General features: G+C 34.6%; 1 protein-coding gene across 1 annotated transcript in view; it reads left to right on the plus strand.

Moving 5' to 3' along the window:
- LOC133524181 (uncharacterized) overlaps positions 1-4226 on the plus strand; it is a 67844-nt gene extending 63618 nt beyond the window's left edge. The window contains exons 11-13 of the mRNA XM_061860052.1: positions 643-857; positions 943-1863; positions 1953-4226. Coding sequence (XP_061716036.1) covers positions 643-857; positions 943-1863; positions 1953-2508 — 1692 coding nt within the window. The 3' untranslated portion in view covers positions 2509-4226. The remainder of the gene's footprint in view (positions 1-642; positions 858-942; positions 1864-1952) is intronic.
- Positions 4227-19049: the final 14823 nt, after the last annotated feature.

Genomic DNA, 19049 nt, shown 5'->3' on the forward strand with positions numbered 1-19049 from the left:
TAATACTAATTAAATAAAGTTTTAGTGCAGAATAAACTATTTAACATTACTAGTTTAAATAATTAGAGGCAGGAAAATTACACAAACACTTGTTCATGCAAGTATTTTAAAGGATCCCCTCGCTTCAAATTCAGTGGTCGAATTAAAATGAAAAGCGTTTTAATTGGCTGCATAGAGCTGGGCAGGGGCTGAATGAGTTGATATGCTCACGCTAGTATGGAGTGAAGAGCAATCCTACTTATAGTCGCATGACTGGCCTGCGTAGCTTTTATTATAATTAAATAACCAACATTTAGTATTAGTATTCTGCGAGAGTGCATTTTGAGTACACGAAAGCCCGAGTTAATGTAGGAAACCTTGGCTTAAGCAAGTTGTTAAAGTCACAAGTTGAGAACTGCTTTATTATTCAATATTAAATTCAACAGAGGAAGGACTGAGGCAAGTTCCTTAACTAAATATTTGAAGTTTTACTACACCGCGTCGCCTTGTGTCATGTTAAAATCGATTTTGGTAAATGATACTGCCTCGCTACAAGTATAATTTAACACGGGGCATTTGCATATCGTGTATCGAACACTTTGTCATTGAATTACATAATACGGTGCTGTCGAGCGGAGTACCTAATCATCTCTTTTCCCTCAGGAACTCCGTCAAGGATCGGCGTTGTACCCCGTCTCGTTTCTACTCCGGTATGAATTCGTGGATGTGAGCGAGCAAGGGCAGCCGCTGGTCGATTCTCAGTCAGCCTGCGACAGAATTTTCAAATCCGCTCAGACTTATTCGGGAAGATTTCAATCTCCGAGAGCTATTTTCTATTACGGGCGAGGCGGTGCACAGAATCTCACTTGTATCTTAAGGTAATTTAAATATTAATAACAAATAATATTAATAGGTATTATACAACAGACAACATAATATATTCACATTAAACATTGTTTACAGATTTGAAGCAAAACCCGGAGAAAGAATACAATTAACTTTTACTAGTAGTTACTTCGGGAACAAACAATGTAGTACATACAAAGATTCCCGAGCAGCCCGCTGGAAATGTGATAGGCCTGCGAAAAGAACAATCGGAGGTGAAGGCTTCGCTCAGATTATTATTACCGAATATCCTTGGGCAGGAGTGCCTATTCAAAGAGATTGTCTTTGTACAAATCGATCTGAACCCTTAACTATTCATACTTTGACTGCTCCAGTTGTAGAAATTAACTTTACCGTGACAATGATGAATATCACAGAAGATTACGACGATTTTACTTTTGAGGGTGAATACAAATTTATTCCTAGTGGACCTGGCGATGAAACAGTATGTTCATCCGGCTGGGGAGAAAGAAAATTAAGAGGAAGCAGTGGAGAAATAAGATTATTCGATAAAAGACAAACTCCATCAGCGCCAGAAATAGTTGGGGATAGGCACGTTATATCAGAAAGCGTTAGAGCAGAAGTGTCATGTGTTCATAGGCCTTGGCTAATAGAACCAGGCGGAGATGAAGTGACTCCTGTACAAGGAAGATATTTATACGTTAAAGTACCAGGGTTTGAGGTGACGATAGCCAAGACATTTTGTCGTACTCCTAATAGACTCTTTATTTATGAGGCCCGGGACACTTCGCAACCGCGCGAAGTGTGTCCCGATGGGCCGAACTTCATTGAATTGTTTTCACCTGGATGGAAGTCAGCTCAAACACCTTTGGAAACATCGCTGAAACCACATGCTCGAAGCTATGTTATTGATTTTCTGCAACATGAGCCAGCAGATTATTCAATTAAATGGATAGAGATCATGAAACAGCCATTATTCGAGCACGATCCCGATTCAAATATTATGCCTAGTTCTGTCACATTGGATTGCCGATACAAGTATGTATAAAATATTCTACCAATCTTTGTATTTTGCTTTTACTACGTTTAAACTATAATTATTAAAACAATTTTTCTATTTTATGCAGCTGTCCGGAGCTCAACGCTTGCATTCCTTCAACTTTATGGTGCGATGGCAATCCTCATTGCCCATCAGGGTACGACGAAGATGATTCAAACTGTTCATTCCGAATATCCTTGCCACCACCGTACATAGCCGCGGCCGCCGGCGTCGGTCTTCTGCTTTGTGCTATCACAGTAGCATTATGTGCATGCCGAAGGCGTCGAAGAAAAGACAACGAGTTTAAAGCTCGGTTAGACGGCGCGTTACCTCCAGAAGAAAGACCTTACGATCGCGCTAAAACCAACGGCGTTCCTGAAGCTACGCGCCAATACGCGACAGTGCAGAAATACGCAACTATAGATAAGTATAGCTTGAGTCAGAAGTATTGTGCGGGGTTAAACGACGCGAGATATTACGACGAGGTAGCACAAAGGGATAAGCTTGCAGATACAAGGTACGCTAGTTTAGGTCGCGCCGGGCGAGGCATGCGTGTCGACAACGCGAGAGGCAACGGCGGCACGGGCTCGAGGCGGGCTATGCCCGACCTAGGGTATCCCGATCTCAAGGATGGCTTCTGTTGACCCTCCCCCGATCTAATAGAAACTACTGTATAGTGCGAATACCAGATTTTGTTTAGAAAATGGATGTGTTTGTGTAAAATTAGAGTGAAGACTGATTTGGCCAAAGTGCCTCTTTAATACTTGGCGAAACTTTAAAGAAAATTGATCACTAGTACTATTGGAATCCCCCTAAAATAAAATAAAATGTTCTTTTTACATGACATGTAATCTATTTGTATAATTCTAGTAATATAATAATATTCATAAAGTGTAAATAATCCTTAACTGATTGCCATACAATTGTGTTATTTAACTGACATGTTTCATGCAAATATATTAGTAATTATAAATTGTGCAATAGTATTTACTAATAAATAAATTTATGCCACATAAGTTTCACTATAAGTCAAATCTTAACAACTGTTGTTTATTTTAATTTGAACATCCTATAGAATTGTGTACCCAAATAACATATCTAAATGTATATAAAAAGCTTGACAATACAATTTTAAGATACAATTTAAACAGTGTATTGTATTGAAAAGTAACTAGGTATGTCAGAGAAAAATGAGTGAAAGAATATCGTGTGTAAAAAGAATAAAAAAGGAACATTTTAAAATATAATCACGTCATAACTTTTAACCTTAAACCGAGGTAACGTTCATTATTTTTTTTAATTTTCATTTTTCTCTATGTTTCACCTTCTATGGTTATAAACTTTTTGTTTTCTCAAGTACAATCTTTCAATATTCTATTTCTTTTTTAATAGTAATTTAGTTTTTATCGCCTTTTTACGGAAAATATATAGTAAAGTTATGATTGGGCTTGTACTTTGTGCAGAGTTTTATTTTGGAATAAAACTCGAATGTGAATAACTCATAATGATTCCGAGTACCTTTTTCCATTTAGCATTACTAAAAATTGAACAGGAAATATGGTAAAACTGATAAATTTCGAAATCAATCATAAAATCAATTTTATATTAATGTGATCCCACGGATATATGACAAAAACACAAGAGACGTGGACAAAGTAACCTCAATTTAAGTTATTTTCAATAAAACCTGCACCTTACTGAATAATAGAATCAAATGGGTTGCATAAGTACTATAGACAAATAACCTTTCGTTAAATATTTTTGGGTTAAATAAGCATAGACCAGAAGACCCGAATATAGATAATTCAATAGCTTTCATAATATTATTTTGTGAATAATTTCGCTACGTGAATGCAGAAAAGCTTTAGAACTCGTGTATAATACATAATGCTCACTTTGAAAAAGTTACTGCTTTGGTTAAATCATTTTGTGTTTGATAAAATGAACTAGTTAATTTACGGAACTTTAAACCCAAAAAAACCGTATTTTAATTGCCACTGCTTAAACTCTGCTATTATTCAGTTATTATTTATGATGGCCATTGTTTGAACAGAAAATAAATGTTACTAACTCATAAACTAGTATTAGCGTTACTCAGGTATTTGGAGAGCATCACAGGAGTGACTGTGTTGTTACTGTAATAAATAAAATATAAAATGAAATGTGATATAGAATGTAAAAATGTTAGATAAGCGTTCACGAACTGTATAACTTAATGTTAAGATAAATATTTTCCCGTGTACAATATAGTGGTAACATTAAGTAACAAAACAATTGTGAATAAATTATCAAGTAAGATTTTTAAAAGTCTGTACTTATTTCACGGTAAAAGGAAAATTAAAGTCATTTCTAAAAATTACAAGGATGGATTTTTTTTTAATACCTGATCAGGGTATATTTTGAAATACCACTTAAATAGAATCTCTTTCTTCAGGTTTTACTGTACCAATACATTGGTTTTGGTATAAAAATACAGATTTTTTTTTTTCAATTTAAACTATGTTCAATTTAAAAAAAGGAGTTTTATTTTCTTAAACGATATACCTCGTAATTAGGCTTGTGTAGTACATGTACCAAAGTCAAAAAGACGCAATTCCGTCCGCTGTACTAGCCCGAACTATTCCCTAAGGATTCTGCTCTTAGTACATTTTAGTACACTACCCGCGAAACGGAACGGGAGACATTGCGAAGACACATGCGAAGAGTGACATGGACAGCAAAGCGATCCGAGTGATCCGACCGAACTGGCGCCGAGCGCGTGCGAAGACAACCGAACAGCTCTCGGCTAGAATGACTCTGACAGTATATAGCCATCACTCCGTTGCAACTGCACGGGAGTAAGCGAGATAATTTTTTTTTAATACTTTACAAAATATCCGCAAAACCCATTCCGTTACATTATAATGCTCAGTTTCACTCAGTGTAGTACTGTAGTAAAAGACCGAACTAGTACATTTTTGTAAGATTTGTACTAGTTTGGAGCAATCTTTTCAGTGAAAGCGCACGCACAATTCTACTCATAATCATAATATATTTATTATACTAATTGGGAGAATCAACTTTTTAGCGTCACTCGTTGCCATGGTTACGATTAGTTGTCCAGGGGACAAAAGTTCATTGAAATACTGATTTTATGGTACTTAAATGTATCAAACTTGCGTTTTTGTGGTCGTTATAACCAATGTCCATAATGGGCCCCTTTACTAAGCATGTTAATAGAACGGCATACAACGTCTCTTCAAACAAACTGTGCCACTGTTGTCCCTTGGACAACGGGACAGGATAACAAAACAAAAAAAGTTGATTCACCCAACTATTGTTGAGATTCAATAATTCGATTCAAATTATTTTCGTTACACTCACTACCTTTTTCATAGAAGAAACCTTAGGAAATCAAAAATATAATGCACGAAGCACATCTAATTCATTGTCAAAGAATCTGTTAAAAGTTTACAGCCTTGGTAATAAAACAACAAAAGAGCATAAGTTATGAAAAAAGTTTGTTCGTGACAATGACATATTTTTATTTAGTACACAAAAAATGGGGTTCATTAAACTGCCGGCAGAGGGGTGGCAAATAGCACCCTCAGACAAAACCCCGTATTTGTATATTGTGTTATACTTAAAATATTATCTCTATTTCGCATGACGAAAGGCGGGTTTTACATTAGCTGAATAAAGTGAGATACGAGATTAGTGTATTATTTTAATTTTTTCTTTCTCGCGTATATCTAAATTAACGAACTGGAATTTAAGGCACCATAGGAAAATAACAGTTGAAAAATGAAATTTACCATTTTGTGGTTGTATGCAGATGTACAGTAAGTACGAGTACCGGGTGCTTAGCCAATGTGCCAATCATCAACGCCCCGTAGCGTAGTCATCTCTCTCTATCACGCTTCCATATTAGTGCGACAGTGACAGTTGCATTTCGTTCGCTACGGAGCGTTAACGATTGGCACATTGGCTACGCAGTCAGTATAGATAGGCATTGATAAGCACTAATGTAGGGTGTGATCAATCCAAAAATGGCAGGGAGAAATGTGATTTAGGAAATAATAAATTATATTAATGGATTTTCGGAAATATTATCGCTCTAGACTGGAGTAAATTTTTGGGGAATAAATGAGTAAATGCGGCAGTTTCAAATTAGTAACTATTACACAAAAGAGTTCACATGATTTCTTAATGTCCATTTCCATAATACTATATCATTCGTTAGTTCTTACATTTCCCGGTTTCGGTTTCTGGGGGTGCGGGTTTGAAATTCTTGGATGCAGTTTATAATTTCTGAAATGAAATATCTCCAAGATCTCTTGTAGGTAGTTTCTGTTTCTCCCTTACCGCACCGTTCGGGTTACGCACAGTATACTATACCTTTACCTATGTATTGCAAGATGGAGTGAAACTTAATCCTTTTTGTAAAGGTTTCTTTGTACCGGGGGCCAGCTCAGTAGTGACTGACTGACTTATCCTTGTTCGGATTGCTCTGCAAGATTAAATCAGAACTTCTGCAAAAGAGTGAGAGTTCGACATAACTAAGAGAGTTGCCAAAAATAAGAAGCAGTTATCTTTCTTGTTTCCCTTTCTTCTTTCAATGGAACGCTTTTACAGTTTTTGTTTCTAAAAGGAGGCCAGTTGTAAATTAAAAGGTCTATCTTAAAAAACATGATGGGTCATTGGCCAGTCCCAGTAAAGTGAAGTAGTGTGCGTGAAGTGCGCTTGTGTGTAAAATGGGGTAAATTGACAGAATCTGAAAATTTTCTCATCGCTACCGTCGCCTTAATGGTCAAGTAATTTATACTACTTCTTCGTTAGTGTCATAGCCATAAAGTTCCATGGTTTATTTTCATCACCTTAAGACATACCTACCGATAAAAATAAAAATAAACTATGTATATTCTACTAGCGACCCGTCTCAGCTTCGTATGGGTTACACAAACCTTAAAAAATCATAAACCTAAAACTTCCTTAAGAATCACTCTATTGATAGGTGAAAACCGCATGAAAGTCCGTTCTTAATTTTGGCAGCTCTCTTAGTCAAGAGCATGTCACGTAGAACCAAATTCCGCTGAGTCTGAAGGTTCTTAATTGTGTCCGTTAACTGTTGGCAACAGGGTAGGGGGTAGGGGTGTAGGGTTGTGTTGTTAACAGGAGTGGCATAACAGTATATCGCCCGCTAAATAGACTATCCGTCTTTTTCTCACTGTATTAATTAGAGGTAGTCTATCTCGTGGGCGGGATATTGTCGCACCATTCCTGTGCTGCTGAGAGACGGAGCGAGTGAAGATGATCCACAAGGTGGGCCACTGCTCGGGTCAGTATTTCAGAGAACCGTTCAATTAGGAGAGTGCAGAGATCTATGCGACGAGGACTTTTTCTAGCAGACGATATCTTAAGGCAAATGTTATGAAAAAGGCCTATCAATAAAGCACGTTTTAGATCAAGCGAAAGATATGAAATTGTTATCACATTTCTGTATCCTTCCTGATGCTGTTAGTCTCAAGCTGCGAAGGCAAAGCTGTAATTAGTTCATCGTATAATTCGGTTTGCGCCGCGGTCGTTACGCGCTAAGTGGACAGGTTAATGCACCCTGAGCCTATAATCTCATTATTCGACGACACCTACAAATTAGCGTACGTGACCAATCGATGCATGGTTATGCATAAATAGTCATAGTAAACCAATAACCAAACGTTGCATAATCAGTTTGCAACTTAAAAAGGAATAATAAGCCTCATATCCTATGTCATTTATTTATGACATGTATTAATCACAAATATTTGAGTAATAAATAAATAATTAAACCAGGCAGAATTTATCCGTAGTTATTTTTTGAATATTTACCAAGCAGCAATGTACTGAATACTCGTACATTACGAGACATGACATGACATTACGAGATACGACCTTTTCATAGTAACTGCCAACAAGCGTTGACAGTGACTATACAAAGTTCGTATCTCGTAGTGTGTTGCTTTACATTGCGGGCCGAATATTATTATTGTTATTTTGTATGGTTAATAGTTTAATTGTTTTTCTAAGCAAAAGTTGTCTTTATATACTTCTCAGGTCCTACGCTAACCACCGTTTAAAGGTTGGCCCGTATTGACACTGTAGGTATGTATTTCAGCCGTTACAGCCACCATTGTGTAAGTATAGTACCCACAACACAAGCCTTGTTGAGCTAACTAACTGAGAGAGTAGGTCAATCTGTGTAAAATTATCGTATGATATTTATTTATTTTATAAGCATTTTTTTAACTACAAACTTAAGTACTTCATTTGATAATTCGGCGCTTCTTTAATTTACCTATGTAGCTACCGCAATGATATAAAACATATACAAACTCTTTATTCTTTTTTTTTATTTGTTTTCTGTTGGTTTATTGGTACATGGTACCTAGCTTTATGTATTAGAACATTTTCGAAAATTGAAGTGCTTAATATAACCAGCTAGCGAGTTTGATAAAACCAAATTCTTTAAGCGCACTATTTAGAGCAGAGAATGAAATGTTTCAAAACAATACACATTACTTTAACCTTTTTTACATATTAAAAAAACATCTAGCCTTACTTTTATATTAGAAACGAATCGCACTATGATTCACAGGCTACATTTATTTCTAATATTTTACAGTGCCATCAAATTGATGGATTTGATAGACACGGCACGGAATCCGGGCTTAATCGACTGAGTGCTCGTTCATGGCTTTCTATTGATTGGCGTTGGCGACAAAATATCTTTAGTGGGGCATAAGTAATTAAGCTTATACATTAAGCTATGAAAACAACAGCAACAGGAATAAAATATATATAAATAACTAACCTAACCTAACCTAACATAAAACATCGCTGTGTTTTATATAAAAAATGGAATGGTACTCATACAGAATGAGACTTATAGTGATATCAAATGAAGATCTGATGAGCAGCAGCAGAGGGCCTACCGCGAACCACGTTCGACGTAGACCGGCGCCTCATAAAACTGTAGGCGATGGGCCGGTGTGAAATACTGTCTCGATTTGTTGTAAGTAATAAGTAAATATTCTTTATTGCACCAACAATTATATATAATTATTTGTTATATATAAGTATATTACTTTTTTTTCGGTTCAGTTTTTTTCTTTAGTTTTAAGCTTTTAAACAAAGCCAAACTTGCCAGGTTTACATGTCACAGAGCCAATATTGAAAATAAGTTTTTGGTAAAAATATAATTGTTGTTACAAGCTTTTATCACTGACTGTATTTTTCTTTCCACGGGCAACTAATACTCATAGAGACAATTAGTTTGCGTTGTTTTATCACAGAGTTCCCATGGACACCTCCTGTCTCCATCATCAGTACAGCTCAAAAAATATGTATGCAATCGGAAATCGAAAAGTGGGACAAATTTAGATTGCATTGCAAGATTTGGCCCACACTAACAAAGTAACATACTACATATAACAGGGTAAGTAAAAGCTTGTAAGAATATATATGTAATGTACAAAGAATTCGTAAATATTTGTATTTTAGCTTTTTTTGCGTAAAAATAAGGCCAATATTTTTTCCACAAAGGCTATAAAATGCTACAGAGAATAAAATTACTCTGAATGTCTTGGACAAAACGCCTGTCAAGAAACAGCATTGTGTATGAAAAATATGCCTTGAAGCTTCTTTGAGGCATAATTTGTAAACATTTTCAAAAAGTTCAGTATAGTGTCCTAAAACATCATTATAATACTGAGAGATACTGTATATTTTTGTTGGGGAAGAAATGGACACAATAGATAAGATTTATTGACAGTCATTAATAATGAACAACTTTCAATAATATATCTTTATTGCACATAATAAAACATGGTACAGTGGAGACTTAGTTCTGACTAGAGATAACGCGTCTTCACCAATCAAAACTAGTTTTACGGTATTCTGCCAGAGTCAAAAGATAGGTTATATACTGATTCATAAAGTGTTGGAGAGCTCCAAATTATTATTTGATATTAATACCATAATCAGATGAAAATAAGTTTAATTTTTTACCACACCAAGTCGTAAAGGTTTACTGTATTTTACAAAAACATAAGAAAGTTGCAATTTATCAACAAGAGGAGTGGCAAAATAATTTTATGCTGATAGAATGGACTATGAAATCCTGATTTTGAATGATAAATATATAATAACGTTTCTTTGGATTTGATTTTTAATGTTTTGCAGTGAGTAGTTTTATAGAGATCTAATAATTTTTTGACAGTGCGAGCCTTACGGTTTCGTCTTGGCAACATTTTACAAAATCAAATTTAAACTGTCGTGAGACATACTAACATTAAAATAGTTCTTCGGATTTGATTTGTCGCGCGAATGATACGTGAGTGTAATCCGTAGAATAATTTTAATTTTACACAATGTTTTTGATGGGATTCAAGTTTATTCACTCAGGTTGACTGAGCTGCTCTCACGTGCACACTGCAGCTCGGACTAAAATTTCCACGCAAAAAACTCACAAAACGAGGTTTCGCTCTCGACTGTTTCCTCTTCCAAAACGCAACCAATCATTATGAAATTTTGAAAACTGCAAGAGAAAGAAATAATGTATGCCGCTATGTTTAGATTTTTGGGTATTTGTTGTCAAATATACAAATACTGCGCCTTTTTTGCAGCCAATTCAATTGAGCCGTTTTGGCGATTTTCGAGGCGCCGTAAGTTAATGACACTCGACCCTGTCATTGGCATTTTCCCGCTACTTTGGCTAGAATGCGAACAACTATCCCCCCCCCCCCCCCCCCATTAGAATGGTTTTGAATCCAGGACTTCCAATTTTAATAACAAAACTTCCGTCTGACTCAGACATGTTACCTTCAACTTTGGGAACTTCAGCTCTATCGGCAACGTCACAACCAACTTGATAAAAGAGGTTGACAATTATCCTACCAACAAGTAGTAAAAATGACCCATTGCATATTCAAAGTTCTTACATCGATAGAACTGAAAACAAATACCGTCACAATGGAATCCATTGTTACAATACAGGCAAAGAGGAAATTAACGGACCGCATTGCATAAATTCGGTAATGCTTGTAATTAACGCAATAATACGAACGGAATAATACGTTCGTGTCGGAATATTCATTAACCTGCAACATCAAAGAGAAATGTTGTGCAACTGATCGTGTAAAACGTTTTTAATGCTTTGCATATGGTTCTGTTAACTGCATAATTTATATTATGATTTCTATTGTCACTTAAAAAATGAATCAAGAACCATTACAAAGTCACACTTTTGGTAGATAGTAAATGCAAAGAATAGTTGGCTTATGGAAAAAGAAATAAAAACATTTATTAAGATAACATTATTTTCATAACATTAGTTTAAGTAGGTACTTACTTAAATTTGAGCAATAGCCAATAGCTACATATGTCAATTTTATGAAATTTGGTATAGGTAGTGTAGGTCACAAAATTGACTAATGAATTTTACGTCAATCGATTCTTCTTAATGCCTGAGTGTCACTACGGTTATGAAAGTAGGAAATAAACAATATGGTGATAATTAGAGGTAAACGAAAAACTAAAAATCTACATACACTATGTCAAGTGGGGTACCAATTTGTAGATTTTTTTTTCATCGATAGATTTCATTGATCGTTTTTAATATTGAATGACCAGTAACGATTTATAACAATTTAAAGTTAAGCTATCACTGTCAGATATATTTTATTTTCAATTTTACACTTAAACATACTCAGCAACAACAGCAACAGCTTTAACTTACTCAGCAACAACAGCAACAGCTTTAACATTAGTTAAAAACATTAACTGGAATACTTAATCCAGTTAATGTTTTTAACTAAACAAACTATCCAAAACTGAGTAAACAAACAAGGTTAAAGTGATCACATTTTTTATTGGCGCAGTCAGGTAGGATCATCCTAGCCCTTTCGCCAACAAGAAGTTATCCGAGCGTTACATGAACTTACAAGTAAATGTAGCATGTGTTTAACCAGGGTCATAATTTCAGCGTTACGACCGTCTACGTGAGAGAGATAAGTCGAAGTTTTTGGGGGGGTAAGGTATTTCTGGTTTATCGCACGCACGTTGGAAGAAATTTTAATGAATGTGGTATAGTTAACGCAAGATTTATTAGTTAGTACGAACGGTTCCTTGTTGCGTGCGCTCTGGCGAGTTAACTTCGTTGATTTATAAATGAAAGTTAATGGTCTTATTACTTCTTTATCTTTACCATGCTTGTCAATTATAGTAGTGCGTGCTAAAGTGAGTTAGAAAATAACCTTGAACACCCATTATGCATGTTCACGTCATTTTATTTCATGACTTGTTAATAGAAAACGTTTATGTTTGCTGAGGTAATATGAACACGTTTTAAGGATTGTTACAAGATTAAATGAAATAAATATATTGGTGCCACTGTTTCATGAAAGTACAAGTGTCCCTATCATAAGCGACTGTAGTCTTACGAAATCTCTGAACAGAAAAGTAAAATACGTCAATTAACATCATAACTTTACTAAAGTAGGATAGGAAAAGACATAATTACGTTGTAACTTTTTGGGAGAAATCCCCCCATCCAACCGCTGTACTGTCTATAAATAATTCAAATGTAAATCGATTCGTCCCCGAAAAGGGTGAAATTATGTTGTCCCTTTCTCCAATCACAAAAGCTACCTCCAAGTACTATTTTGGGGTGGATGGATGCATTTTCCAATCATAATCTATCTCTTAATAAGTGCATGTAGGAAAATGTGTGAATAAGCAAATTTAAAGCGGCTTTAAAGATGATCATAGTAGGTAATTATTTGATCCATTGGTGAATTTAAAAAGATAATAATGAATACTTTTGAAAATATTATTCAGCACTTACATAATTATAAATTGATAGTAACTTTTAAAATAGTATACAAAAAGATAAGGCTTTACATCATGTTGATTGTGTGTTGAAAATGGAATCACGCATGTATGTGATTATAACAACAGGTCGAACTAAACTCATTTATAGCTCAACTGGCACGCACAACTAGTACACTTGACGTCCATAAAGAAATCAACACTACCTTGAATATGAAATGAAAGTGGCATGTGGTTAGCAAAAGCAAATATACTGTAAATATTACAGTTCGGGTATCCAGGTATTTATATAAAAAAAGTGGAATGTCTCCCTGCGCAGTTTTATATTTTACATTTTATTAATAACAATCACATACCAAAGAATTCAAATTCATGTTAGGTTCAAGTGTCATTTTAACTTAGGTACTGCAATGTTTCTTTTTCATTTAAAAATAAATACCTAAGAGTTTCACCAATGCCATTTTGTTATAAGCTTTTACTAAGTAATAATTTAGGTAACACCCTTAACTAGGGGATTAAGTAACAAATCCGTCGGAGTATCGCAATTTCAATTATTAACATTTAGCTCTTACCGTCACGGGGCAGGGGCGCCCCCTTTGGGGAATTATAATTATCAATTCCACCCCAATTACTTCTTGTCGATCCTTTTCACTTCCAATATACTTAGTCCCCCAGTCTTAATACAAGTTGAAATAAAATAAGGTTGACATTATTCTACACATTTTTGGTTCAAATATATTAAAAAAGTATTGCTATGTTTATAATTTTAATCTTTTAATATACTAGTTTTAATATATATTTACAGGTACTTTAAACTTATTTTCGTTGGTGCATTCGGATCACATATTAAAACAATTAAATTAGAATTTTTTTTTTTGGCATTAAAGGCAAGTACATTTAGGTGTTGAAGTCCTTGACTTCTGAGTAAAAACCCGTGTTACAGAAGTCAGTGTCCTCTTCCAAACAATATAAACTATTATGACTTAAGACGTAAACGGTAATATATTTATTATTATATGTCACAAAAAATATCAAATATAAGTCTAAATAAATCTAAGCTAACTATAAAAGTATAATTAAATATGTAATCCAATTCCCTTAAATTATAATCGTTGTGTGCATGCATAATTATAACAATACGCAAATACTAAGCGAATATCAACCACCCCAAAAGGTGTCTACTAATTATTCCATTGGCATTAGGGCTACCCACAAGTGGGATAACTTCCCCCTGTAATATGTCAAACGTTTGAGAACGTCGAGCACTCCTGGAGGAACCCTTGGGTCCTTGGCAGCCCTAACCAGTAATCCGTTAAAACCGAAGGGTCACTTTTCAATTACGGAGTCTACATAAAATCTAATCGAGCGGAGCTTCATTTTTTTTTCAATAAGCTTGAAGCGAATACGCGAACGTTCGCCGAACAGGAGAAAGTTTTACAGAACATGAAGCTATAGTTTTTATTTACGATATTTGGGCGTAGTTATGTAATGTCTAGCAGCTTATTGCAATCGGAAAAAAGAAAATCTTTGCGTTACTGACCTTGCTTATTTTTAAAACAAACGCCTAGTAAATGTTAATACTTGATAAAATAAAATAAAATTGGCCTAGATCATGTTGAGCCATGCTCAGTGTAAGATTCCGTAGATATCATTCTTTCAGAGTACGCTAAACAGGAGCTATTAGTTAGTATCATGTACATTACAAGTATTAAGGAGTACCTTCAAACTTCGCAGCGCTTTGTCTTTTTTACTAAAAAAGAGAAGATTTTTTGCAATACCTCAAAAACGGCTTACCCGATCTAATGTTCGCTGTAGTTTTCACTGAGTCTTTATTAAGCTGTACTTTAATGATTGTTTTATATTTTTTGTAACCATTGTTCAAAAATGAGAAGGGGGACACATATATTGGCGAAACTATAATGGTTCCTAGTTGACTACGGAACCCTAATAAAAGAAGAATTGAATGGTGCTAAGTAAACCAGTGCAACTTATGAATATTAAAAGTAGATTTTAAGTTCTAAAAAGTGATACTTAAATATTAGTCATATTTATTCATTACATTACACACTAAATATAAAAAGCAGAGCCACTTTTGTATGAGATATAATTATCTCAGACTTTTAAGAATTCTGTGTAAAAAACTAATAAAAATATATTGAAAAGTAATAATATAACCTCAGGCTCCTAAATGTATCTAAGCTTTCACGAAGAATAATCATGCCATTAGAAAAGCCTTATTTGATCAAGTATAGCGAAAAATAAATAGTAAATAAATTCTGAATAGCGTGCCTTTTGAATAGGTTTGAGTGAAGTTGAAAATATTTCATTAAAGCTTAAATATCGATAAGGGTTCCAAATAGCAGTCTTAAGTGCAAATAATGGTTTGTTTGAAAGTGGCGCAACACCTTGATTTATTGGCCTTGAATTCCCCATCGTAGCGTCCGGCCAACTTTACTAATTAAGCAAAAGATAAATTTCCTTTTTCCCTTAAACAATTTCCCTCTCAGTTACAACCAGTTTGCGACGTTTTTTAGGAAATTTAAACTTTGTTGACAGGATGAAATTTAATAATTAGTTACTTTAGACTTAATTAATTTAAAAATATATATTTTTTATTATTTCAAGGTTCATAATGAGATGTGACGTATTGATTATAGAACAACCGAATATGTGAAAGATTTTTGCCCAAGATGAAATGGCGCTTTCGGTCGCACTTTGAATCCACTCCGTCAACTAGTACCACGACTACTTAACTGTGTTACTTACTTTTGTTCTATTTTTTCGTAACTATTAATTAAGTTTACATGTTATTAAGATGAAGTCTAGTTTGCCTAAAATGATTAACAAGTAGACTTGGGTACTCAGAGCTCTCTCTAATTTCCCTAAAAGGCTCTCCATAAAAGCTGAAAAATTTCAGTATTATTTTATTAACATGGTGTACAAAGGGCACTAGTTTAGTTAAACTTAAAAGTGTACTCTAAAACATAGATACAGTTTCGTTAATTCACAATAATAATATGATTGGCGGGATTACCTTTACCTTTGCACCGCTACAACTCGCGGTGGTCTTTTTGAATAAAATATTATATTTAGCAAAGCAGTTTATTACTATTATTTTTTTAATTTAGATATATATAAGTTTCGTTGTTATGATTTTAAATAACGTTATTTTGAATAAAATTTAATTATGTAGATCATTTACTTACTAAATTATATCATTAGACATTAGCTTGATTTTCCATCTTCTAAGCTGTATAAAATAATAGGTTATGCCCGATTATCCAGATACTTTAATCAAGTCAACAACTAAGCTACCCCAAAGAAAGAAGCCTTATTATCAGACATAGGAATCCGTGGGGCAAAATTGTTTGACAAGTAGGAACTTCCTGCATCGATAAACTTAACTATCGATGCTAGTTCTATATACTAGTGATCACTCAAAGGATTGCTTGTAAAAATACGTTTTAATTAAGAGTAAAAATAATAATTAAATAATAACTCAACGTACTCTTCTTCGTTTTTAAGACAAGACAATTTTATAATTTTACTCATCCCATTTTTTTCTTCGTGAATGTTACAATTGTTAAAGTAAACGACCAGAATTTGTTCCATATTTTCGGGTATTAAGCGTCTAAAATTAATGGAGTAAAATTATAAAATTGTCTTGTCTTGTCTTAAAAACGAAGAAGAGTACAATGAGTTATTATTTAATATTTTTTTTACTCTTAATAAAAACATATTTTTACAAGCAAACCCTTGAGTGATCACTAGTATATAGATCTAGCATCGATAGTTGAGTTTATCGATACAGGAACTCCCTACTTGTCCAACAATTGTGCCCCACGGATTCCTATGTCCGCTTATTATAATCAGTTTTTTTTTTAACTTTATTCGCCCACAGTAAAATAAGTACTACTACCGACCACAGTAAAATGTGTTTGGGTGTATCATTATATTCATATTTAACCTTGACAATCAAAGTAAGGCATCGAATTGGGTCATTCATAATCTAAAAACAAGCCTTGATTTCATAGGATTATATACTTAGCGAATACTTGCAGCAATATGATCTGTGTTTTTAGGTAAGTCCTGGCTTTTATTTGAAAAATAATAATTTGGTATTAAGGAATTCAAAAGGCCCGTTTTTGTGACATAAATCCTGTCTCATTAATTTAGTGTATGTATACATCATCTCATGTAACACAATGCATATTAAACTTAAGTTTAGGTTAGAGCTACTCTGCGCTGTTAACTGCACTTTTAAAGTTCAGGTTTAGCGAAAGTTTCGTATCCGTCGTTACGATACTTCTGCAAGAAGCTAACAACAAAATAAAGTACAAATATCGGAGAGAAAAAATAAAGAACAAAAAGGAAAATGGAAAATCAGTTTTTTTCTGTTAGAAAGGTACATATTAAAATTAGTTTTATATTGAAAATTCCTTTTCTGACTACTTCTTACTACCTTTAGGTATTAAATTATTAGTATGTAACAATATTTAACGACAAACGATTTAGCTTACTTGTAGTTACGAGTTAGCTTAGTTGTAGTGGTGATTATGTTCACTAACAAAGTGAATATTCTTTATTACACCAATAACATTATATTTTATATGTAAATAACAAAGAAATTAGAAAGAAAATATAAGTCGGAAACAACAGGCGGTCTTATCGCTAAAAAGTGAACTTTTCCAGACCACCTTTTCTAAGTGGATGGCTTCGTGTTGAAATTTCTATAAGGCATTTATTTGTCATCTATTTTGACGTGTACACCGAAGTTCCTCAATCCTTGCTGTGACCTATGGCGACTCGGGGTAAAATACCTCCTATTATTTCATTTATTCATTTTATACATAAGTAATAAATAAGACTTTCCCTAGCAACCACTGGGCAATGATGGCAATAAGGTGATTCTGGATGATTTCCTCAATGTGATATGATGGAAATATGGGCTCTGAATTACTCGACATTACAAAATATTCTCGATATTGACAGCCTACATATTTCGATAAGAATGAAAAGAAAGCACAAATATCGCTTCGTGTTTGATCCGCCAAAGGAAAAGAAGAAAGTTACAACAAGCGAATGGTATAAGTACAGTAACTGCTTTGTGTCAGCTAATTTTTTATCAATTCTACCAATATTTTTATATAATTTATATTATCCCGCCTTTTTGGCGGCATAGGTACTTAAAACAGTACATGTATCACGCATAAAGGTCCGGGCCGCACGCACATCGAATTCAGATCAACCGCACCCTCGCTTGATGGAATTTTGATGTCGTCCCGGCGGCCGATTCATGCGCATTATATTGATTTTATCTGCTGTATTCGTTAAATTAATAAATAATGTGTCACTAGCGGTTATTGGTCTTACAGGTGTTGCTTTTCTCTAGCAAAGTGTAACATATTGCGAAAATTTGACACAATGTCATTAGAAGCTGTGAACTAACGAATTAAGAAAGTGAGTCGTAAACTAAAATTCGGTATACCTACTGGTATCAGGCCAAGGTAAGATCTGGTAGCGAAACGTCCGTGCACCTCAAGCTGCGCATATATGCAGCCATCGATTCTGGCTGTACATTTGGGACATGTGGGGTGGAGACCCATGCAATATTTAGGCAGTAAGCAATTTGCCTCGCTGTTGCTACGTTGGTCACCCGTAGCAACACCGCTTCCTTCTCAGCTTAGCATCGCATACTGTCTAGTGTTGAGCTAACTCCCATTGTCTATCTGTAAAATTACATGTCACTTATACAAACACAACGATAATTTTTTGAGCTATGTGATTCCGTTAGAATTCAATAATAAAATTAAATCGCAAACGCCAAGGGTAAAACTAGTAGTAGTTTCAAACACGGCACACAATTGACACATCACATTGGGGTGCTCAATAAACGCGATAGATGTAATAATACGGAATTGAAATGGAAGTTTCTCAGTGCTATTGATACAAAGTAGGCTCGGCTGCACAATGGCGATTGTGCCCGCTTGTGAATGCCTCACGAACTGATATAGAACTTGTACCTACTCGTATGCTCAGGAGAGGCATTCAAAATATGTTATTACTCGCACCACATCTTGATCGTACCAATCGGAACGAGATAATATATAAAATTTATATAGTTCCTAACTGCACACAATATTGGGTCTTGAGCGATTTGTATAAGTCTAAAACTACTGCCAGTTCTAGCTTAAACTAAAGAATAACGGTTTTTAGTAATTATGTACCTACTGTAACATGGATGCACAGTATAAGGCAATCACACTTTTTAATCAGATAGATAAAGCTTACAAGTATGCAAGTTTCTCGTCGTTTTTGCGTAGTTTTCCCCTGCTTTGAC

Source organism: Cydia pomonella, chromosome 13, assembly GCF_033807575.1.
Source record: "Cydia pomonella isolate Wapato2018A chromosome 13, ilCydPomo1, whole genome shotgun sequence".
Lineage (NCBI taxonomy): Eukaryota > Metazoa > Arthropoda > Insecta > Lepidoptera > Tortricidae > Cydia > Cydia pomonella.